The 25,472-nt window shown below is 46.6% G+C and overlaps 2 protein-coding genes across 2 annotated transcripts; both read left to right on the top strand.

Moving 5' to 3' along the window:
- The first annotated feature begins 640 nt into the window (after positions 1-640).
- Positions 641-1,582, top strand: LOC149470613 (olfactory receptor 52P1-like). Its single transcript, XM_089662054.1, has one exon. The coding sequence runs from the start codon at positions 641-643 to the stop codon at positions 1,580-1,582; it is 942 nt and encodes a 313-aa protein (XP_089518180.1).
- Positions 1,583-22,734: 21,152 nt separating this feature from the next.
- LOC149470614 (olfactory receptor 52K1-like) lies at positions 22,735-23,717 on the top strand. Its single transcript, XM_089662063.1, has one exon. It carries the CDS (start codon positions 22,735-22,737, stop codon positions 23,668-23,670), a length of 936 nt encoding a protein of 311 aa, XP_089518189.1. The 3' UTR covers positions 23,671-23,717.
- Positions 23,718-25,472: the final 1,755 nt, after the last annotated feature.

Raw genomic sequence — 25,472 nt, forward strand, 5'->3', positions numbered from 1 at the left:
TAAGTTGTGGCTTAGAGCACCATTGCTGATAAAGGCAGCAAGGAACAGCTCGGTTCAAGTGTCCTGGATCCTGAAGAACTCTCCAGAACCCCAAACAGTACCTCCCAGTTGTTCCAAACCTCATGTACAATCTTTCAGCCCCCCCCAACAGCACTAACTGGCCCCTCCAGGGCCCCCCAGCTCAGCTTAATAACCACAATATATTTTCTACCACTGACCATCCAACATCAAGACATTTTGTTTTTCATCCCAAATATGCCAGGTTGCTCCCTTCCCACTGACACTGGGGCATTCCTTCCAACTACCACTGACACCAGAGCATTGTCTTCTCCTACTTCCTAATAGACATACTGTTTCACCTACCACTGACTCTGAGTAATTTTTTCAAATGCATCCCAAAAGTGAACCACTTTCCCTGAAAACGTGCTTAGTTCTGAAGGCATCTTTCTTGGTCTGATGCATATTAAAGAAGCAAGAGGAGACACACGGAGAGCAGAGTATATAAATTGAGAGGAGGTAGCTCCATTTTGGAATTGGCGTCAAAACGTTTCATCCCACCAAAACCAATAACCAGATTAGGGTTGTATTTCAGTTAATATTTCATATTTTTCCAATTTTATTTTCAGCGATGAATGGTGCCATGTCTGGGCAAAATGAGACCTTCTACCAGCCAAAGAACTTCATTTTAATAGGGATCCCAGGCTTGGAAGTAGCCCACTTCTGGATCTCCATTCTTATGGTCGTCATGTACATCCTGACCATCCTAGGAAACTGTGCCATACTTGCCATCATTATGCCAAAAGAGACTTTCCACAAGCCCATGTACCTTTTCCTCTCTATGATGGCCATCATTGACCTTGTGGCATCTGCCACGACCACCCCAAAAATCCTATGCATCTTCTGGTTCAACGCTAAAGAGATTGACTTCAATGCCTGCTTGGCCCAGCTCTTCCTAATTCACGCCTTCTCCATGATGGAGTCTACCATTCTATTGGCGATGGCTTTTGACCGTTATGTCGCCATCTGCCATCCTCTCAGATACACCTCAATCTTGACTAATGCCATCATTGCCAAGATTGGGATCTTAGCAGTAATTCGAGGGTCATTCTTGATGGCTCCGGCTCCTTTCCTGATACGAAGGTTGTCTTACTGTCAGAACAATGTCATCTATCACACCTACTGTGAACATATGGCTGTAGTAAAGATTGCCTGCACTGATACCACCATCAACCAGGTGTACGGCCTTACAGTGGCACTTCTGGTCATTGCTGTGGATATTGTTTGTATAGCTGTGTCGTACTGTGCCATATTCAGGATGGTCTACAGACTGTCTTCCAGGGAAGCTCGTCGCAAGGCCCTGGGCACATGTGGCCCCCATATCTGTGTCATCCTGATCTCCTACATCCCGGCTCTCTTCTCCTTCTTCACTCACAGGTTTGGACACAACATCCCTCTCCACGTTCACATTACCCTCGCCAACCTCTACATTCTCATCCCACCCATGTGTAATCCAATGATCTACGGGGCCAGGACCAAGGAGATCCGGAGAAGAGTAGTTGTCATTTTCCATCAGAAGGGTTAAGCCGAGTTTTACTCCTTTTTATTTGTCAATGAGCAGATTCAACTGTGTAGGAACATGAAACAGCTTCCCGAAAATGCACATGTATTGAGAGCTACCTACGGTTTTACAATATTACCCAGAATCCTCCAGGCAAACAATAGAGCTATCAAGAAAAATCAATACATTATCATTAGTATTCCTCTGTGTAATATCTACATTTTTAAACTGAAATGTTAAATAGTCCCACGAAGGCGGGGCATTTGTGTTCCTTTCCCCCACGACGCTGACATCCGGTATTGGTGCAACAACTGCTAAAGTGCCAAAAAAGATAAAGAAATATTGAGATCGATCATTTATAACTTCCAAGGTATTGATAAAAATCACAAAAATGAAGAAATGAAGACCATTTTACTTTCTTGCCAGAGTATTGTAAAGGAGACTTTGTGAGTATAAACAGAGAATGTATTTGAGAGGCAAGAAACGACTGCAACGCTGTTTTGTAAGATGTCGTTATTTTAAAATCTATAAAAGAAACAAAAACTAAACTGAGACTGTAGGGATTTTGTTTTCATAATGCTTGAGCGGCAACTCCTTTTATAAATGTTGTGACAATGTAAGGAACGAAAAATAAAACATAATACATACAGTGGGGATGGAAAGTTTGGGCACCCCAGCTAAAAATGTGTATTAATGTGCATAAAGAAGCCAAGGAAAGATGGAAAAATCTCCAAAAGGCATCAAATTACAGATTAGACATTCTTATAATATGTCAACAAAAGTTAGATTTTATTTCCATCATTTACACTTTCAAAATAACACAAAACAAAAAAATGGCGTCTGCAAAAGTTTGGGCACCCTGCAGAATTTATAGCATGCACTGCCCCCTTTGCCAAGCTGAGACCTGCCAGTGTCATGGATTGTTCTCAATCATCATCTGGGAAGACCAGGTGATGTCAATCTCAAAGGTTTTAAATGCCCAGACTCATCTGACCTTGCCCCAACAATCAGCACCATGGGTTCTTCTAAGCAGTTGTCTAGAAAACTGAAACTGAAAATAGTTGACGCTCACAAAGCTGGAGAAGGCTATAAGAAGATAGCAAAGCGTTTTCAGATGTCAATAATCTCTGTTCGGAATGTCATTAAGAAATGGCAGTCATCAGGAACAGTGGAAGTTAAAGCAAGATCTGGAAGACCAAGAAAAATATCAGACAGAACAGCTCGCAGGATTGTGAGAAAAACAATTCAAAACCCACGTTTGACGGCACGATCCCTCCAGAAAGATCTGGCAGACACTGGAGTTGTGGTCACTATTCCACTATAAAGAGATACTTGTACAAATATGGTCTTCATGGAAGAGTCATCAGAAGAAAACCTCTTCTACGTCCTCACCACAAAAATCATCGTTTGAACTTTGCAAATGAACATATAGACAAGCCGGATGCATTTTGGAAACAAGTTCTGTGGACCGATGAGGTTAAAATGGAACTTTTTGGCCGGAATGAGCAAAGGTACGGTTGGAGAAGAAGGGGCACAGAATTGAATGAAAAGAACCTCTGTCCAACTGTGAAGCATGGGGTTGGATCAATCATGCTTTGGGGTTGTGTTGCAGCCAGTGGCACAGGGAACGTCTCACGAGTAGAAGGAAAAATGGATTCAATAAAATTTCAGCAAATTTTGGATGGTAACTTGATGCCATCTGTGAAAAAGCTGAAGTTAAAGAGAGGATGGCTTCTACAAATGGATAATGATCCTAAACACACCTGGAAATCCACGGGGGATTACATCAAGATGCGTAAACTGAAGGTTTTGCCATGGCCTTCACAATCTCCTGACCTCAACATCATTGAAAATCTATGGATAGACCTTAAAAGAGCCGTGCGTGACAGACAGCCCAGAAATCTCAAAGAACTGGAAGACTTTTGTAAGGAAGAATGGGCAAAGATACCTCAAACAAGAACTGAAAGACTCTTGGCTGGCTACAAAAAGTGTTTACAAGCTGTGATACTTGCCAAAGGGGGCAGTACAAGATATTAACTCTGCAGGGGGCCCAAACTTTTGCAGACGCCATTTTTTTGTTTTCTGTTTTTTTGAAAGTGTAAATGATGGAAATAAAATCTAACTTTTGTTGACATATTATAAGAATGTCTAATCTGTAATTTGATGCCTTTTGGAAATTTTCCATCTTTCCTTGGCTTCTTTAGGCACTTTAATACAAATTTTTAGCTGGGGTGCCCAAACTTTCCATCCCCACTGTAAGTATTCATACTCTTGAAGTGTTGTTGTGTGGGGCAGAGGCCTTCTCACCCTGCAGATGGGGGACTTCTCTGTGAATGTGTTCACTAGTGCCTGGGACCAGTGGCAGAAAAGAGATCCCACCATGAACCAGACCTCTGGCGTGCACAAGTTAACTCGTTTACTCTCCCGTACCTGCAGCTTGGTCCAAGGGATCTCCATGCTATGGGGCACCAACCTGCTAGAGCATGCCATGAACTGAGCACAACTTAACTCCTTCACTCTCCTGTACCTGCAGCTTGGTCCATGGGGCCTCCATGCTGCAGATTTGGTCCCAAATGCTATGGGGCAGACTACCAACCCCCACAAACCAGAGGACCCATCACCGATGCCCGGTTCCACTCTCTGCTGGCATTTTCATCAGTTCTCATCACCCATAGCAACCACATGTCAGACATGACTTCCTGCCAACACCACTGCTTGGTTAACCCTTCCTTGGTGGCTCTCTAGCTTTTCCTCTTCGCCCCCATTGCTGTTACAGGGCCCTTTCTTTGGATGCACCAGGTACCCAATACCCAAGATCAGGCGTACGGGGAAGATCAGCATTAAGGAGGCCGTTGCACAGATGCACATTAAATTTGGAGCTCTTCACTGTGAGGACCTCTACTCCCATGGAACTGTACATCTCGTCTTCCAATGCAGTATTTTGGGGGAGACACTGTAGAGCCTGTGTCCCACTCCACTAGGCCAGCTACTTTACCACCCCACTCCCAGTGGGAGAACAAAGATCTTGCCATGAACTGAGCACAAGTTAACTCCTTTATTCTCCCGTAGCTGCAGCTTGGTCCATGGGGCCTTCATGCTGCGGATTTGGTCCCAAATGCTATGGGGCACCAACCTGCTAGGGAGGGAGTCAGAGTACCAACCCCCACAAACCAGAGGACTCGTCACCGATGCCCGGTTCCACTCGTTGCTGGCTGACTGCTATAACATTTTCATCAGTCCTCATCACCCATGGCAACCACATGTTAGACATGACTTCTCGCCAACACCACTGCTTGGTTAACCCTTCCTTGGTGGCTCTCTAGCTTTTCCTCTTCACCCCCATTTCTGTAAAGGGCCATTTCTTTGGATACGCTAGGTATCTTCATGCCCCCCTTTGGACAAACTTCAGACCATTCATAAAGCAGTTAATGGAACTTTTCTGTACATTCAGTAATGCAGTCTAACAGTACAGCTTACATGAACAAAGTCCAAACCTAACTACCTAACACAGGTTGCTGAGGATCATACCTTCTCCAAGGTAACACAGTCTTTCTGTACAAGTCCAATACTGGAGCTTTCCTGGCTCCAGGTGAGATCTCAAACAAGTGACCCGGTAGGGGGACTAGGCGCTCCTGGCGGGACTGCATGATTCCTCCGTCTTCCCATGCACAGGGCTCCTAACTTGAGCCCTTCCCCAGTATTTAAATATCCAGACCAAGGAGCCAGACCCAAGAAAAACCCAGGAAAGGAGGGAAAAACCTTAACTCTTTCCCAACTCGGGCAACCCAACTATCTACATAGTCAATACTATGCAATTGTACAATGGCAGAAATGCCCCCAATCGTACCTTTAGATCCATGTTCTTGGTTTGAATGATCCTCTTTGTTGGGCCCTTCCCTCTTATCAGCAACCTTACAAAGTCTTCAAATACACCATTTTTCTAGATATTACAGTAGCCTTCCTGTCAAATACTAAATATACTCAAACCTGCTGCCACCCCATTCTAAGATTAGTCTACTTATTCTGTAAAGAAAAAAAATCTGTACTTACCTAATCTGAATCCAATCCAGTCTGGTCACTCGATTGGCTCCCAGTGGCATCTTCGATGTAGAGGAGGGACAGCTCACAATGGATACCCCATGGGTGAAGTCATTGCCCAGGCCCTGCAGCCATTAATCTCTCCTCTTCACTGACTCTTCCTTGTCACGTATCTGGTTGAGGGAGAGTTGATGAGAGGGCTTCCCTTACACCAGTTGTCCCATTTCCCTTGGGGTTGATGACCAGGTATAACAGGGCACAGAGTGGCATGGGTGCCTGTAGGAGATCCAAGCTGGCAGATCTTGTAGCAGATGCAAAACTGAAGACAGTGATACAGGCAAGCTGGCAACTGGCAGATGCGGGATCTCAGATGTGTGGTCAGATGGGCAGGAGTTGGCAACAACAGGAGTACACAATCAGGAACCAGGAGAGGAGTCAGAGACGGGCCAAGGTCAATATCAGGCGAGCAGAGGAGGTACCAGAACAGCAGGCAGGATACAAGGGCGGGTCACAAGCCAGGGTCAGCAACAAGGGTTCAGGAACATGCAGAGTCAACAAGGATACGGAAATACACATGGGATCAGGTACAAGACAGAAGGAGCTGATGACCACTCAGCAATGATCCTGAATCCTGTAGGCCTTCAAATAAGCCATTGGGTGCCAAAGTCCATCCAAACAAGCATGCTAACACTCATGAGCACAAGCAGCTCGCAAATTCTCATGTGCTCGTGTAGACGCACACATGACCCTAGCTCTAACTTCTGCACTCACATTTCTTTGAGCACTGGTATGAGCTTAGTTTTCCTGATTCTGTCGCTTGGAAGAACATGTGACCAGACCAGAGTGCCCGGTCCAGTCCGGTCACATGATCATTCCTTTACAGGGTTGTTGGAATAGGCTTAGAATGGGGGTGGGAGCAGGTTTAGGATTTGTCTGGAGTTCTACTTTAAAGCTTACCTGATGTCTCCAACTCTCACACACATTCAAAAACTGCTTCCTTAGGTTCACAAAGTGCCACAAAGTACCAGAAGGCATTCAGAAAAATGTAATGGCTCTCTAAAATATAGACGTATGCCACAAACTAATCCTACTCCTCTGAGGAAGGAACATCATAGGTAGATGGTATTATCCCAGCCTCAAATTAAATGCATTGTCCTATGATTGGTTTGATCCAGAAACATTTAAACAAAATAAAGATGAAAAAAGCACCTGGACTAGATGGATTACACCCATGTGACCCTAAAGTGGTTGTAAAGGCTGAAGAGTTTCTACCTTCGGGCCTACATACAGCCTGGAGGATGAGCTCCTTTCCCAGGCCTCAAGATCCTCAGCACTCCATCTTCTACCTGATCACCAAACTTTTGAGGGCTAGGCCAGGGGCAGACTGACAACTCATGGGGCCCCTGGGCAATAGGGGATCAGGAGGCCCCTGTGTCCTTGCCCAAACTCAAAAAAGCCTATGAAAAAAGTACCAGGGGCATCTCATGGAGCCCCCTACTGACCCCGGGCCCACAGGCAGTGCCCGAGTTTCCAAATGGTAAGTCCGCCCCTGGGCTAGGCTCTCTGATATTTATGGGTAGGTCTCACCACACTGCAAGGCTTTCTGCTTGAGGTTGGTCAAACTCCCATGCATATGCAGATCTTGGTCTCCACCACTCCACCCACTAGTTTCATGGACCTCCAGAACCAGGGGGAGGCCTGACCTGCTGAGTCCTCCATCCTGACTTAAGCCTGACCCCCGCAGAAATGCTTACATCAGCTACAGTTGCAAGAAAAAGTATGTGAACCCCTTGGGATTACGTGGAGTTTTGCATGAATTGGGCATAAAATGTGCTCTGAACGTCATCTAAGTCACAACAATAGAAGAACACAGTCTGCTGAACATAATACTACACAAACATTAGATGTTGCCGTGGTTTAATTGCACATAACATGTAAACATTCACAGTGCAGGGAGGAAAAAGTATGTGAACCTTTGGACTTAATAACTGGTTGACCCTCCTTTGGCAGCAATAACCTCAACCAAACGTTTCCTGTAGTTGCAGATCAGACCTGCACAACGATCTGGAGTCATTTTGGACCACTCCTCTTCACAAAACTGTTTCAGTGTAGCAATATTCTTGGGATGTCTGGTGTGAATCGCTCTCTTAAGGTCATCCACAGCATTTCAATGGGGTTGAGGTCAGGACTCTGACCGGGCCACTCCAGAAGGCGTATTCTGTGCTGTTGCAGCCATTGTTTTGTTGAATTACTTGTATGCTTTGGGTCATTGTCCTGTTGCATCACCCATCCTCTGCGGAGCTTCAGTTGGCGGACAGATGGTCGTACGTTTTCCTGCAAAATGTCTTGATAAACTCTGGAATTCATTTTCCCATCAATGACAACAATCCGTCCAGGCCCTGAGGCAGCAAAGCAGCCCCAAACCATGATGCTCCCTCCGCCATGTTTCACAGTGGGGATGAGGTTTTGATGTTGGTGTGCTGGGCCTTTTTTTCTCCACACATAGTGTTGTGTGTTCTTCCCAAACAACTCAATCTTGGTTTCATCTGTCCACAGTATATTTTGCCAGTAGTGCTGTGGAACATCCAGGTGCTCTTTTGCAAACTTCAAACGTGCTGCAATATTCTTTTTGGCCAGCAATGGCTTCCTCCGTGGTGTCCTCCCATGTACTCCATTCTTGTTTCATGTTTTCCTTATTGTAGATGTGTCAACAAAAATGTTAGCATGTGCCAGAGATTTCTGTAGGTCTTTAGCTGACACTCTGGGATTCTTCTTTACCTCATGCAGCATTCTGCGCTGTGCTCTTGCAGTCATTTTTACAGGACGACCACGCCTAGGGAGAGTAGCAACAGTGCTAAACTTTCTCCATTTGTAGACAGTCTGTCTTACCGTGGACACATGAACATCAAGGCTCAAGGAGATACTTTTGTAACCCTTTCCAGCTTCATGCAAGTCAACAATTCTTGATGGTAGGTCTTCTGAGAGCTCTTTTCTGCGAGGCATGGTTCACATCAGACAGTGCTTCTTGAAACCAGTAAACCCAAAACAGGTGTCAGCAACACATCCAATATCATCACACTGATAGGAGTCAAGGTTGGCTCACTCCTGGCTCCAATTAGCTCTGGGAGAAGTCATTAAGCTAGGGCCTCACATACTTTTTCCTCCCTGCACTGTGAATGTTTACATGTTATGTGCAATTAAACCATGGCAACATCTAATGTTTGTGTAGTATTATGTTCAGCAGACTGTGTTCTTCTATTGTTGTGACTTAGATGACGTTCAGAGCACATTTTATGCCCAATTCATGCAAAACTCCACGTAATCCCAAGGGGTTCACATACTTTTTCTTGCAACTGTACTCTGTGAGCCTATACATTTTCCTAACTCTAGCACCACTAAAGGGTGCTACACTTGTTACCGCCTCCCACTACCACACATTCATATATTATTACGATTGGCAGCTTCGCTGGAAAAAATGGCGAGGCCTGCTTGCAGTGGGCAGGAAGTGGGCAGGAAGTGGCAGGTAAGCTTCACAACTGTTAGTCTTTTTAAAGTGAGCCTGCTCGTGTTCCTTCTACCTCCAGGACCTCCCCCTTAACCTTTTGTGAAGTAAATGTTTTCACTAACCAATAACAGGACACTGGTGAGAAGGTGAGGGAGCCAACTACCTTTGGACCTCTACTAGAGGTCAAGTTCAAGACACTTTAATGTCTCTGACACAGGCCAGTGTAGGTTCTGTAGATCCAGACCGGTGTCTACCTTTCAGCTCTTCAGCTTCTTCCACAGGTCAGGTCAGCCCTCTTTTAGGCCCAGATGGGCAACTAAAAGAACAAAACACCCTTTCCTGTCCCTCGCTTCCTCCTCCAGGCAAAGGGACCTCTCACATTTACCACCTCAGACTGCAGCTTTAGGGGGGAAGGAACTTCCACTATTACATTCTTTCCAAATGAAGCCTAGGAGGGAAAGGATCCTTCTAGAAGGTTTCTCCAAATATTTATCCTCTGGCATTAACCCCTCAATGACTGGCCAAGGTCATAATCCAATACAATGTATCTTCTCACTCGGCCTAATGGAGAACACTGAGCACTAGCAGGAGGAAGCACGTCCTCCGGCTTAGGAGAAACCCAACTAAACCAGACAACATACACAGAGCTCAGGCTGACTACGGCCTACACACTACTTTCTGAGCAGACTGATGGACCTGCATGGACAGAGGAACAATGTGGTACAGTCACTGAGCCCAAAGCATGGACTTGTCACTATATAGATATATACACAGCGCACTATACACCGATCAGTCATCACATTGTGACCACCCACCATGATGTTGGACCACCTAACATTGCATAGGTCCCCTTTACCTCCAAAACAGCCCCAACACATCAAGACATGGACTGCATTAGACAAAGGATCACACTGGCTTCCCAGGATTACCTTCTTTCCATCCTGCATTCTAATGCTCACATGCTCATTGCAGGCTTTTTTGGCTGTGGAGATGGGTCAGCATGGGCACCCCAAACCACTCTGCACCTACACAGCCCCATACACAACAAACGGCGATGCTCTGTGTGTTCTGAAACCTTTCTAGCAGAACCAGAATTCAATTTTCAGCAATCTGAGCTCCAGTAGCTCCCTCCCTACCTTCATCAATGAGCTTTCCTTCCCCACCTCTATCAATGAGCCTTCCCTCCCCACCTACATCAGTGAGCCTTTCCTCCCTACCTTCATTAATGAGCCTTCCCTCCCCACCTTCATCAATCAGCCTCCCCCCACCTCCGTCAATGAACCTTGCCCTTCACCTCCATCAATGAGCCTCCCCCCTCACCTCCATCAAAGAGCCTTCCCTCCTCACCTTCATAAATGAGCCTTCCATCCCCACCTCCATCAATGAGCCACCCCCCACCTCCATCAATGAGCCTTGCCCCCCCACCTCATCCATAAGCCCCCCCATCTCCATCAATGAAACTTCGTTCCTCACCTCCATCAATGAGCTTTCCCACCCCACCTCCATCAATGAGCCTTCCCTCCCCACCTCCATCAATGAGCCTTCCATCCCCACCTTCATCAATCAGCCTCCCCTCATCTCCATCAATGAACCTTGCCCTCCACCTCCATCAATGAGTCTCCCCCCCTTCTCCATGAATGAGCCTCCCCCCCACCTCCATCAATGATCCTTGCCCCCCCATCTCATCCATAAGCCTCTCCCCCACCTCCATCAATAAGCCTTCCCTCCCCACCTCCATCAATGAGCTTTCCCTCCCCCCACCTCCATCAATGAGCCTTCCCTCCCCCACCTCCATCAATAAGGCTTCCCTCCCCACCTCCATCAATAAGCCTTCCCTCCCCCCACCTCTATCAATGAGCCCCCCTCCCCACTGCCATCAATGAGACTTCCCTTCCCATCTCCCTCAATAAGCCTTCCCTCCCCACCTCCATCAATGACCCTTCCCTCCTTCTACCTCCATCCATGATCCTTCCCTCCCCCACCTCCATCAATAAGCCTTCCCCCCCACCTCCATCAATGAGCCTTCCCTCCCCACCTCCATCAATGAGCCTTCCCTCTCCCCACCTCCATCAATGAGCCTTCCCTCCCTCACCTCCATCAATAAGCCTTCTCTCCCCCCCACCTCCATCAATGAGCCTTCCCCTCCCCCCACCTTCATCAATGAGCCTTCCCTCCCCCCACCTCCATCAATGAGCCTTCCCTCCCCCCACCTCCATCAATGAGCCTTCCCTCCCCCACCTCTATCAGTGAGCCTTCCCAACTCATCAATCGGCCTTGGCCACCCACGACCTTGTTGCCAGTTTGCCGGTTCTCCTTCCTTGGACAACTTTTCGGTCCTGACTAGTGCAGGCCGGGAACACCCCACAAGATCTTCAGTTTTGGAGTTGCTCTGACCAAGTCGTCGAAACATTACAATGTGGTCCTTGTCAAGGTCCCTCCAGTCCTTACACATGTCCATTGTTTTTCCTGGGACAACCTTTACTTTCTGTCTGATATATCCCACGCACTGTCAGATGTCATCGTGATCAGATAACCGGTGTTATTCGCTGTACTGTGATTGGTCGGAAAGTCGAGGCCAGTCCATGGACATACATTGGTGACCCTTTAGTAACATAATACCGATTGTTCCCCCCAAGCCGAGAAAATACAGATTTTGTTGAGACTGAAAAAATGAATTGAACGCAAATAAAACACAAATTCTAATTACAACCACAGACAGTCCATATTCTGAATTCTCGGGAGAGACATTTCATTTGCTGACGACTGCAGAGGGACCAATTTACTCCTGAACCCTCCGGGACGGAGACCGGCTCTGCTGTAAGTTGCCTCCATCATACGGTCACTTGTGGTATATATAGGAGGTCTGACTGGGGCTCTCCCGTCCGGCAGCTTGGAGGACGTACAGATCACTGAGTGTAAGTCGTGTTTGTGTTGTGTCTCGGAATTCCTCGTCTACCCAGATTTACCAACACACCAAGATGATGGATCCTACTGATCAGGGGTGGACTGATCATCCAGGCTCTCGGGCACTGCCCAAGGGCCTGGGGTCAGTAGGGGGCCCCATGAGATGCCCCTGGTACCTTTCATAGGCTTTTTTTGTGTGGTTTGAGTGTGGGTGAGGACACAGGGGCCCCATGATCCCCTATTGCCCGGGGGCTCCATGAGTTGCCAGTCCACCGCTGCTACTGATCATTGTAGCTGGAAGGGACATGGCCACCTTGTCCATGCCCCCGCCTGTGCTCCCTCCACCGCTCCTTCCTCCATGACAGCCGGTGCTTTCAGGTATGGGGGGAGCATGTGATCGCCTTCCCCAGGACAATCCATAGGTCTGGCAGCAAATCACTAGGCCCACTTACTGTCACATGACCAAGGAGATGATATGACCGCACCCCCCTGATCGCTGACACCGTTGACACCGCCTGTGCTCCCCCACTGCTCCTTCCTCTATGACAGCCGGTGCTTTCAGGTATGGGGGGAGCATGTGACCGCCTTCCCCAGGACAATCCATAGGTCTGGCAGCAAATCACTAGGCCCACTCACTGTCACATGACCAAGGAGATGTTATGACTGCACCCCCCTGATCACTCACACCGTTGACACCGCCTGTGCTCCCCCCACTGCTCCTTCCTCCATGACAGCCGGGGCTTTCAGGTATGGGGGGAGCATGTGACCGCCTTCCCCAGGGACAATCCATAGGTCTGGCAGCAAATCACTAGGCACACTCACTGTCACATGACCAAGGAAATTACATCACCGCACCCCCCCATTGCTGACACCGTTGTGGTAGGACTGAGAAAGGAGCAGTGAGGGAGCCCAGGAATAAGGGGTTTAGGGGGCTTTGCATGGACCTGGGGCCACCATTATGAACCATGGGACCCTGTGCAGGTCATGGGGTGGCCATGGTGGGTGAAAGAGGTTGAAGGTGAAGCAAATACCCTCCAATTTGTCCATGCTGTTGTTTGACATTGCTGGGGGAGGGGGGGAGGCAGAGGCTGGGTGGTGCTGCGGAGTAGAGGTTCGCTCTGTAGTGGTGGGTTGGCCTTTCCGGAGCTGTAAAGGGTGGAAGGATTCCTATGGACAGATCGGTGGACTTTCAATGACCATGTATGGCAAGCTGGCACTGGTGGTATCTGACTGCTTACAGCCCCCCACAGGAACCCAATAGACCTGCCAAGCAGTGGATCCCACCAACCCACCCTGGTAACCAGTATGGTAGACGGGGTTTTATGCCCTCCTTCCCAACAGGAAGCTCCTGGCATGTTCCCCTCCCCCATGCTGACCTGTTTGTCTATACGCATTGCTATCTCCTGCACTGTGAAAAAAAGCAATACCACCCCTGAAGATCCCGTGCTGGTTCCGTGCAGATCCCGTGCTGGTTCCGTGCAGATCCCGTGCAGGTCCCGTGCTGGTTCCGTGCAGATTCCGTGCAGGTCCCGTGCAGATCCCGTTCAGGTCCCATGCAGAGCCACCGGGTTCAGTTTGCATAGATGTAGGTAAGGTCATTGTAGACACCTACCTTCTTATAGATCCTCTGGAGCCAATCCCCACTCCTCCTGGGCTGGCCTTGTTTTTTTTCCTGGTTATTTCATGTATAGAAATTGATTTTTTAAATAAATCCCAGGAAGGTTTTCATCCAACAAGCTGTGTAACCATGGTCAAAGCAGCCCAAGCAATTGTTATGGGGCCAGGCATAGGAGGGGACCCCATGGGGGGGGGGGAGGGCTGTTAAGGAAAATTAAACCTTGGATTCTCCAGTATAGAAGAGCTGAGGTCAGACCTCAGGGTGGCCACAGACCCCCTCTGTGCTGGAAGAAGCATTTACTTACCTGTCTCAGCAGTGTAAGTTTACCGCCCTCTGAACTTCATCAGACTGAAATTACCCCTCTGTATAATCTACCCATAAATCCCAGCGTGGCTCCTCACCAAATCCTCATAGGACGACTATTATCAGTATGGTGGTGATTATTATTATTATTTTGTTGTTATTATTACTATTATTATTTTGTTGTTATTATTACTATTATTATTTTGTTATTATTATTATTATTTTGTTGTTAATATTATTATTATTATTTTGTTGTTACTATTATTATTAGTATTATTATTTTGTTATTATTATTATTATTATTTTGTTGTTACTATTATTATTATTATTATTATTTTGTTATTAGTATTATTATTTTGTTGTTATTATTATTAATATTATTATTATTATTATTATTATTTTGTTATTATTATTATTATTATTATTATTTTGTTATTATTATTATTATTATTATTATTATTATTATTTTGTTATTATTATTTTATTATTAGTATCATTGTTATAACCGAAAGAAACAAAAGAGAAATCTGGAGAGAATAGGCAGAAAAAGACAGAAACTATACATAATAGAGCTAGATCAGCTACACTGAAGGAAATGCGTATTTGCCCCCCGGCTGATGCTGAATGTTCGCCCCTCACACAGAAACGATCGGTCTAACAATGGAATGTTCGCCCCTCACACAGAAACGATCGGTCTAACAATGGAATGTTCGCCCCTCACACAGAAATGATCGGTCTAACAATGGAATGTTCGCCCCTCACACAGAAATGATCGGTCTAACAATGGAATGTTCGCCCCTCACACAGAAACGATCGGTCTAACAATGGAATGTTCGCCCCTCACACAGAAACGATCGGTCTAATAATGGAATGTTCGCCCCTCACACAGAAACGATCGGTCTAACAATGGAATGTTCGCCCCTCACACAGAAATGATCGGTCTAACAATGGAACGTTCGCCCCTCACACAGAAATGATCGGTCTAACAATGGAACGTTCGCCCCTCACACAGAAATGATCGATCTAACAATGGAACGTTCTCCCCTCACACAGAAATGATCGGTCTAACAATGGAATGTTCCCCCTCACACAGAAATGATCGGTCTAACAATGGAATGTTCGCCCTTCACACAGAAATGATCGGTCTAACAATGGAATGTTCGCCCCTCACACAGAAATGATCGGTCTAACAATGGAATGTTCGGTGTAACACTGAGAGACAGAATACAACAACAAATTCAGCAGAAATGCGTCTAACAAATGATGACGGATCTGCATGTTCATGAGGGAAAGAAGGATTTGATCCCCTATCATTCAGCAGGATTTCTGGCTCCCAGGTGTCTCTCATACAGGTAACAAGCTGAGATTAGAAGCAGTCTCTTAAAGGGAGTGCTGCTAATCTCACTGTGTTACCTGTATAAAAGACACCTGTCCACAGGAGCCATCAAACCATCAGATTCCAAACTCTCCACCATGGCAAAGACCAAAGAGCTGTCCAAGGATGTCAGGGACAAGATGGTAGACCTACACAAGGCTGGACTGGGCTACCAAACTATGGCCAAGCAGCTTGGTGAGAAGGTGACAACAGTTGGTGCAATCATTCACAAATGGAAGAAACACAAAACAAGTGTCAGTCTCCCTAGGTCTGGTGCACCATGCAAGATCTCACCTCGTGGAGTGTCAATGATCATGAGAACAGTGAGGAATCATCCCAGAACTACACGTGAGGATCTTGTCAATGATCTCCAGGCAGCTGGGACCACAGTCACCAAGAAAACAATTGGTAACACACTACGCCGACAAGGACTGAAATCCTGCAGTGCCCACAAGGTCCCTCTGCTCAAGAAAGCCCATGTCCAGGCCCGTCTGAAGTCTGCCACTGAACATCTGAATGATGCCGAGGAGGACTGGTGGGAAGTGTTGTGGTCAGAGGAGACCAAAATCGAGGTCTTTGGCATCAACTTAACTCGCCGTGTTTGGAGGAGGAGGAATGCTGCCTCTGACCCCAAGAATACCATCCCAACTGTGAAACATGGTGGTGGAAACATTCTGCTGGATGGCTGGAGATCTTCTGGCACTCGTAAGGAGCCAGATCCTCCATATAAACAGATGCCTCTAGAGAGAAGAAGTTCCAGCAGGGGGACATAGGGCTCGGCGATGCGGTCGGGTTATGTCCTGAAACAGTTAGATTTCAGTGCCATCAAGGGGAATTTGATCTTCTTCCCTTGGCTTGTGTAAAATTGCCACTTTAAGTGGGAAACTGACCAGGCAGCAGATTAGGTCTCATGGAGGATCTGAGTCTCGCCCTTTTGGTCTGAGGGCTCTGTGAGCTCCATCTAAATCAATCAGTGTGTCGGCAGGCCGGTCCGTGAAGTCATTGATGATGGCAGTGATAGCCCATTCTATGGCCTGGGGTTCCACAGACTCAGGGGAGACCACAGACTCTGATATTATGCGGTCTCACCCAATTGTCCAGGAGGGCACAGTACGGGGGAGTCAGGAGGGCACAGTACAGGGGGGAGTCAGGAGGGCACAGTACAGGGGGGAGTCAGGAGGGCACAGTACAGGGGGAGTCAGGAGGGCACAGTACGGGGGAGTCAGGAGGGCACAGTACAGGGGGAGTCAGGAGGGTACAGTACAGGGGAGTCAGGAGGGCACAGTACAGGGGGAGTCAGGAGGGCACAGTACGGGGGAGTCAGGAGGGCACAGTACAGGGGGGAGTCAGGAGGGTACAGTACAGGGGAGTCAGGAGGGCACAGTACAGGGGGAGTCAGGAGGGCACAGTACAGGGGGGGAGTCAGGAGGGCACAGTACAGGGGGGGTCAGGAGGGCACAGTACAGGGGAGTCAGGAGGGCACAGTACAGGGGGAGTCAGGAGGGCACAGTACAGGAGGAGTCAGGAGGGCACAGTACAGGGGAGGTCAGGAGGGCACAGTACAGGGGGAGTCAGGAGGGCACAGTACAGGGGGGATCAGGAGGGCACAGTACAGGGGGAGTCAGGAGGGCACAGTACAGGGGAAGTAAGGAGGGCACAGTACAGGGGGAGTCAGGAGGGCACAGTACAGGGGGGAGTCAGGAGGGCACAGTACAGGGGGATCAGGAGGGCACAGTACAGGGGGAGTCAGGAGGGCACAGTACGGGGGGAGTCAGGAGGGCACAGTACAGGGGGATCAGGAGGGCACAGTACAGGGGGAGTCAGGAGGGCACAGTACGGGGGGAGTCAGGAGGGCACAGTACAGGGGGATCAGGAGGGCACAGTACGGGGGAGTCAGGAGGGCACAGTACAGGGGGGAGTCAGGAGGGCACAGTACAGGGGGGGAGTCAGGAGGGCACAGTACAGGGGGATCAGGAGGGCACAGTACAGGGGGAGTCAGGAGGGCACAGTACGGGGGGAGTCAGGAGGGCACAGTACAGGGGGATCAGGAGGGCACAGTACGGGGGAGTCAGGAGGGCACAGTACAGGGGGAGTCAGGAGGGCACAGTACAGGGGGGGAGTCAGGAGGGCACAGTACAGGGGGAGTCAGGAGGGCACAGTACAGGGGTCAGGTCAAATGTGTTGTATATGGGTTGTATGAATCCATGAGGTCAATCAATCGGAGGAGTTGGCGCCCTCTATTCATGCGCAGTACAGGGGTACGTTGAAGGCAGGTATGTCTGGAGGTAACCCAATCCTCCTTAAAGGCGCGGAGTCAAACCAGAAGCACAGCACAGCAAAATGTCTGCTGGGAAACTCTTGTATTGTGTTCGGTCTGTGTATTTATGTTAGAAAGATATATCAAATATTCTATATATATATATATATATATATATACAGTCAGGTCCATAAATATTGGGACATGGACACAATTCTAACATTTTTGGCTCTATACACCACCACAATGGATTTGAAATGAAACGAACAAGATGTGGTTTAACTGCAGACTGTCAGCTTTAATTTGAGGGTATTTACATCCAAATCAGGTGAACGGTGTAGGAATTACAACAGTTTGCATATGTGCTTCCCACTTCTTAAGGGACCAAAAGTAATGGGACAATTGGCCTCTCAGCTGTTCCATGGCCAGGTGTGTGTTATTCCCTCATTATCCCAATTACAATGAGCAGATAAAAGGTCCAGAGTTCATTTCAAGTGTGCTATTTGCATTTGGAATCTGTTGCTGTCAACTTTCAAGATGAGATCCAAAGAGCTGTCACTATCAGTGAAGCCATCATCAGGCTGAAAAAACAAAACAAACCCATCAGAGAGATAGCAAAAACATTAGGCGTGGCCAAAACAACTGTTTGGAACATTCTTAAAAAGAAGGAACGCACCAGTGAGCTCAGCAACACCAAAAGACCCGGAAGACCACGGAAAACAACTGAGGTGGATGACCGAAGAATTCTTTCCCTGGTGAAGAAAACACCCTTCACAACAGTTGGCCAGATCAAGAACACTCTCCAGGAGGTAGGTGTATGTGTGTCAAAGTCACCAATCAAGAGAAGACTTCACCAGAGTGAATACAGAGGGTTCACCACAAGATGGAAACCATTGGTGAGCCTCAAAAACAGGAAGGCCAGATTAGAGTTTGCCAAACGACATGTAAAAAAGCCTTCACAGTTCTGGAACAACATCCTATGGACAGATGAGACCGACATCAACTTGTACCAGAGTGATGGGAAGAGAAGAGTATGGAGAAGGAACTGCTCATGATCCTAAGCATACCACCTCATCAGTGATCATGGTGGTGGTAGTGTCATGGCGTGGGCATGTATGGCTGCCAATGGAACTGCTTCTCTTGTATTTATTGATGATGTGACTGCTGACAAAAGCAGCCGGATGAATTGTGAAGTGTTTCGGGAATATTATCTGCTCATATTCAGCCAAATGCTTCAGAACTCATTGGACGCTTCACAGTGCAGATGGACAATGACCCAAAGCAGACTGCAAAAGACACCAAAGAGTTTTTTAAGGGAAAGAAGTGGAATGTTCTGCAATGGCCAAGTCAATCACCTGACCTGAATCCGATGGAGCATTTCACTTGCTGAAGACAAAACTGAAGGGAAAATGCCCCAAGAACAAGCAGGAACTGAAGACAGTTGCAGTAAAGGCCTGGCAGAGCATCACCAGGGATGACACCCAGCATCTGGTGATGTCTATGCGTTCCACACTTCAGGCTGTCATTGACTGCAAAGGATTTGTAACCAAGTATTAAAAAGTGAAAGTTTGATTTATGATTATTATTCTGTCCCATTACTTTTGGTCCCTTAAGATGTGGGAGGCACATATGCAAACTGTTGTCATTCCTACACCGTTCACCTGATTTGGATGTAAATACCCTGAAATTAAAGCTGACAGTCTGCAGTTAAAGCACATCTTGTTCGTTTCATTTCAAATCCATTGTGGTGTATAGAGCCAAAAATGTTAGAATTGTGTCCATGTCCCAATATTTATGGACCTGACTGTATATATATATATATATATATATATATACCATAATCTAAATTATTTTATAAGAAAATAATTTTATACAATTTTACAAAATGTAGATCTAATAATTTTTAGCGTGGGTTCCCTTAGACTTCCAAGCTATTTTGAGGGTTCCTCCAAGGTGTAAAGTTTGAGAAAAGATGATTTCATATTCCTCTGTTCTAATGTTCTGAAGAGTTCTTGCGTTAGAGACGCGCCTCTCACAAGATGGCAGTAAAAACGTAAACTACCAATAAGATTTGCCTCTGCATAAAAGAAAGTAAGTACTTCGCTCTCCTGTAATGAAGAAAAATAAAGATGAGTTCAGGTGTCCTCCAAATGCATCTCTAACCCCCAACTCAGCCTTCCACAATCTGCAGGGAGGGGAATGACCCGATCTGTAGCTCATTGGAGTACAAAAAAAAAAACGGGAGTTTGGAGTTCAGCTTGGCGATGCATTTTGGAGGACGCCTGAGCTCATCAATAAAAAAGAATTGCCAATTTAAGGCTCTTCAGAAACCAACACTTCTGTTACACTCAGTGTATCCTCCCAACAACCCCTACGTCCTGTTCGGAGCTTTGAAACAGAGACTGGTTCTTCTCTGCAGGAACCTCTTAAGAGTCCCAGTATTTGGTGGTTACCATGATATTTGCCCTCAGGTTTTCTAGATAGATGAACTCTTGTAAGAATGAAGCCTTTAGATAGCTATATCCCATCAGATACCCTAAGGCAGCCTTCCTCAAGCTTTTTCTATGGAGGATTCCATTATCAGGGAACCCTTGCTAATAATTACTATATCTACTCACGGTACATCGGTGCGACGGTCGCTGGAAACAACGCTCCTTCCATATTTGGTCATCGGGAAGAATCTTCCTCCCCACAGATATCTTAATAAAAAAATAATTGGCCTTGCTCGTCTCCCAACGTCTTCTGTCCTTCTTATCCCTCTTTTCTTTTCTTTACTCCTCTTGAGGATGAGTATGTTTTCATTTGTGGTCCACTGTCCTCCTGGGGGGGTGTTGAGGGTTTATCGACTTTCCTCCTTGAAGTACAAGCATGTTTTCATTTGTGGTCCACTTTCCTCCTTGGGGGGGTTTGAGGGTTTATTGACTCTCCTCCTCGAAGAATCTTCCTCCTCCAAGAATCTTCCTCCCCACAGATATCTTAATAAAAAAAAAATTGGCCTTGCTCAGCTCCCAACTTCTTTTGTCCTTCTTTTCCCTCTTTTCTGTTCTTTACTTCTCATGAGGATGAGTACGTTTTCATTTGTGGTCCACTGTCCTCCTGGGGGGGGGATGTTGAGGGTTTATCAACTCTCCTCCTTGAAGTACAAGTACGTTTTCATTTGTGGTCCACTGTCTTCCTGGGGGGGGAGTGTTGAGGGTTTATCGACACTCCTCCTTGAAGTACAAGTACGTTTTCATTTGTGGTCCACTGTCCTCCTGGGGGGGGGGGAGTGTTGAGGGTTTATCGACTCTCCTCCTTGAAGTACAAGTACGTTTTCATTTGTGGTCCACTGTCCTCCTGGGGGGGGGGGGGGTGTTGAGGGTTTATCGACTCTCCTCCTTGAAGTACAAGTACGTTTTCATTTGTGGTCCACTTTCCTCCTTGGGGGGGGGTTGAGGGTTTATCGACTCTCCTCCTTGAAGTACAAGCATGTTTTCATTTGTGGTCCACTTTCCTCCTTGGGGGGGTTTGAGGGTTTATTGACTCTCCTCCTCGAAGAATCTTCCTCCCCACAGATATCTTAATAAAAAAATAATTGGCCTTGCTCAGCTCCCATCTTCTTTTGTCCTTCTTTTCCCTCTTTTCTGTTCTTTACTTCTCATGAGGATGAGTACGTTTTCATTTGTGGTCCACTGTCCTCCTTGGGGGGGGGAGTGTTGAGGGTTTATCGACTCCCCTCCTTGAAGTAAAAGTACGTTTTCATTTGTGGTCCACTTTCCTTCTGGGGAGGGGGGGTGTTGAGGTTTTATCAACTCTCCTCCTTGATGAATCTTCCTCCTCACAGATATCTTAATAGAAAATCATTGACCTTGCTCGTTTCCCAACTTCTGTCCTTCTTTTCCCTCTTTTCTGTTCTTTACTCCCCTTGAGAATGAGTAAGTTTTCATTTGTGGTCCACTGTCCTCCGGGGGGGTGTTTAGGATTTATCAACTCTCCTCTTCAAAGTACGAGTACGTTTTCATTTGTGGTCCGCTTTCCTCCTTGGGGGGGTATTGAGGGTTTATCGACTCTCCCCCTCGAAGAATCTTCCTCCTCACAGATTGTATCGGAACCAGACCCCGACTGCACTAGGGATTTTTCCGTTAGACTCCCGCTTCCCTGTCCGAACACAGATCCACGCACACCACCGCTGACCACACATATATTAATAAAAAAATAATTGGCCTTCCTCGGCTCCCAACTTCTTCTGTCCTTCTTTTCCCTCTTTTCTGTTCTTTATTCCCCTTGAGATTAAGTACATTTTAATTTGTGGTCCACTGTCCTCCTGGGTGGGGGGCGGTGGGCAGTGTTGAGGGTTTATCGACTCTCCTCTTCGAAGTAGCATTTCCTTTTTGGTCATCCCTTTGCAACTTTTTTTTTCTTTGGGAACACCATTTTTTTCAAGTACGATCTGCACTTGCTGATGCCTACTGTATTTACCGAGATCCTTGCTGAGACCTCCGTGACACACCACCTGCTAAAATCTATTCACTTGGTTTATGACCGCCCATGATGAAGCAGATTTGATGGATATAATTGTATTATTTTGATTTGCATGTATTGTTGCGTGTATTTTTCACGTATAGTTGCCTCTCTTTGATGGCTCCTTCATACGCAAGTTCTCAGGCTACTTTGGGCCGGATTCATATGTTGATTATTGTACTCTTCTTTTTGTTACTCTGGTACCGCCTCGTTGATGTTTTCTTTCGTGCATGCCTGTGTTTCCTTGATTGAAAAGGAATAAAGTCAAATTCTTTAAAAATAAATTGGAATCAGTGGTTACGTACCTGAGAGGCAGAAAGCGCTCATTGCTCAAAGAACCCTTAGCAACCTCTGGAGGAACCCTTGGGTTTTCATGGAAGCCTCGTTGGGAAAGGCTGCTCCAAGAGAAAGTAAATTGAAGGAGACCTCTTGCATGTGACTTTTAGCCGTGTTCTCCAATATTCAAAGATAAGATTGATAAACATAGATTAATTTTTTTTTCTGTGACTTGAGGTTTTAAGGAGTGTGTCCTCTGGATATATTCAGAAGGCCAGTAATAAAGTCTGAAAATTGCAGAATATCTATATTTTTTATCTCCATGCGTTTATCAGCAATGTCTTTATCTTTCCAGGTAACCACCATGTCTTTACTGTAAATCCTGATCTCCAACATCATCATGTCATCAGAAAACATTTCAATCTTCTACCCCAGTGTGTTTCTCTTGGAAGGCCTTCCAGGCTGCGAGTCGGCTCACGTATGGATCTCCATGCCCATCTTCCTCATGTACCTGATGGCAATTATCGGGAACTGCCTGCTGCTGAGCCTGATTATGATGGGAAAACATCTACACAGCCCCATGTACTATTTCCTTTGTACTTTGTTCATCGCTGACATAATTGTGTGCAGCTCCGTTGTCCCGAGAATGCTGGCCATCTTCTGGATGAACGTCAAGGAGATCACCTCCTTCTCCTGCCTTGTTCAAATGTTCTTCGTTCATTATTTCAGCTCTTTTGAATCTGGAATTCTCCTGGCCATGGCCTTCGACAGATACGTGGCAATCTGCAACCCTCTCCATTACACCACCACGCTGACCAGCACCCTAATAGTAAAGATAGTCACAGTTTTCCTTATAAGAGGGACCATTATAGTGACTCCATGTCCAGTGATGGCCAGTAGACTACCATACTGCCAGACCAACCGTATTGCCCACTGCTATTGTGACCATATGGCAGTGGTGAAATTGGCTTGTACCGATGTCACTATCAACAGTGTCTTTGGGTTGACCGTTGTCCTGTTTGTCATTATATGTGATGTCACCCTCATTGCTGTGTCCTACTACTTCATCCTGAGGACAGTATTGAAGCTCTCCTCTCAGGCTGCCAAAAAAAAAGCCTTTAGCACCTGTACGTCCCATGTCTGTGTCTTCCTCACGTCCTACACCCTGGGAGCCTTCTCCTGTGTGACCTACAGGATAGGTGCCATTGTCCCGTGTATTCACATCATAATGGCCATCTTTTATGTGCTCATCCCACCAGCCATAAACCCCATCATTTATGGTGTGAAGACCAAGGAGATCAGGACTGCCGTTTACAAAGTCATCACACAACTATGAAATAAAGATCACTGCTAGCCCCAGCGCAGCTTCATTTACCAAAGCTGTATTTTCTTCAGCAAGCATTTACTTCAAAGACCAAATCAAGGTTACAAAAAAAAAGTGAATTTTTATTTATTTATTTTCATCTTCTGGATTTTATTGTGAATCTGGACTGAGCACAGATCATGGGAACATGTCTCCCTAGTCAATACAGTTAAAACTAATGCCAAAAAAGACATGAAATGGTTTCAGACAAAGCGCTGGAAAGGACTGAACTGGCCAGCTCTCAATCCAACAGAGCGTGGAGAGATCTCAAAATGGCAGTTGGGAAAAGGAACCCTTCCAATCTGCAAGACCTGGAGCAGTTGGTGAAAGAAGAGTGCTCCAAAATTCCAGTAGAGGTGGAAGAAACTCATTGATAATTACAGGAAGCCATTGATTTCAGCAATTTGTTTCCAAGGGGGTGTGCTACCAAATATTAAATTGAGGGTGCCAACAATTTTGTCCATTGTGTTGCATGGAATGTGTCAGATTTGGCTTTTTGTTTCTCCATTTTTTTGTGTCCTACCAATACAAACAAAAGAAATAAAACGAGAATGCCGAAACATTTGTCATTGCAGCAATTTTCTGGGCAAAGTGGTGTGTTATCTGACATAAATGCGGGGAAAGGGGGACAATATTTTTGGCCATGACTGTATGTAGCATGTAGTATGTACCCCACTCCTAGATAGCCTGCTAGGATATCAGGCACATTTCATTCTAGTTGGCTCCCTTGTAATCATTTGAGCAGCTATTGATTTCATTGGGCCGTTGTAGATCTCACAGCTTGCAGGTTTGACTATTTCCCTACTGCCTTCGGGAAGTTTCCAGAACATAGGGTTGGAAGAGTTAAAAAAGCAGCTTGAATATTTATTGTGCCCCAGCCAATCCCTGGGAATGTGTGCCCAATTGGTGGGGTAATGGAACATTAGTCTGAGGTCTGGAGCTGCCGGTGGGTTCTTGTCCAGTTGGAGAAATTCCACACCCTCAGGTCCAGTTGGAGAAATTCCACACCCTCAGGTCCAGTTGGAGAAATTCCACACCCTCAGGTCCAGTTGGAGAAATTCCACACCCTCAGGTCCAGTTGGAGAAATTGCACACCCTCAGGTCCAGTTGGAGAAATTCCACAGCCTCAGCGGCTGCAGTCCCTTTGAGGCAGTTCTACCGGCGTTTTCTAATGTTCACCAAGGTCCCAGCTGTGGCAGAGCTCTGGGGGGGGGGGGGGGGCTATTCTTAAGTACCTTTGGAGCTAGCTAAGGGACTTCACCTAAGGATCCAGTCTCACAGAGGAGTGCCTGGTGGAAACTGGAAAGGGTATAGCTGTCCTGTGGCATTTTAAGTATTAACCTCTCCCTCACTGAAGAGTGTCTGGTAGAAGCTGGTACTGAGTAACTATCCTGCAGCCAATAAAGCCTGGTGGAAGGTAGGAACTGTGCAATTGTCCTGTGACATAGGGATGTCCGGTGGAAACTGACAGGTATTTTGCTGTCATGGGACATTGTGAGTACTGCCCTGATCTCAAGACTATGTGCTTTGGGCGATAAGTGCCAGTAGGAGCTCTTACTGAGATAGCTATTATAGGGTCTCAGTTCTGGCCATTCTCCTTTGTCTTTGGTATAAAGACTCTCCAGAGAAGCCTAGCCTAGTGAAGTATGTCCTCCTGATTCAGTGTTCCTGGAGTATCCCATACCACCCTTGCACCCCTTCCTTCTGTTCAGGTTTAACAGCAATAAAGCTCAAAAAGTCAACACCCAGACTGTTTACTGGACTACATGGGCTGT

Source organism: Staurois parvus, unplaced genomic scaffold (genome assembly GCF_062004578.1).
Source record: "Staurois parvus isolate SC_StPar_1 unplaced genomic scaffold, SC_StPar_1.0 ptg000035l, whole genome shotgun sequence".
In the NCBI taxonomy this organism is placed as follows: domain Eukaryota; kingdom Metazoa; phylum Chordata; class Amphibia; order Anura; family Ranidae; genus Staurois; species Staurois parvus.

Excerpts from the sequence above, each read along its gene's own strand:
- LOC149470613 (XM_089662054.1), top strand. The coding sequence starts at position 641 with ATGTCTGGGCAAAATGAGACCTTCTACCAGCCAAAGAACTTCATTTTA.
- LOC149470614 (XM_089662063.1), top strand. The coding sequence starts at position 22,735 with ATGTCATCAGAAAACATTTCAATCTTCTACCCCAGTGTGTTTCTCTTG.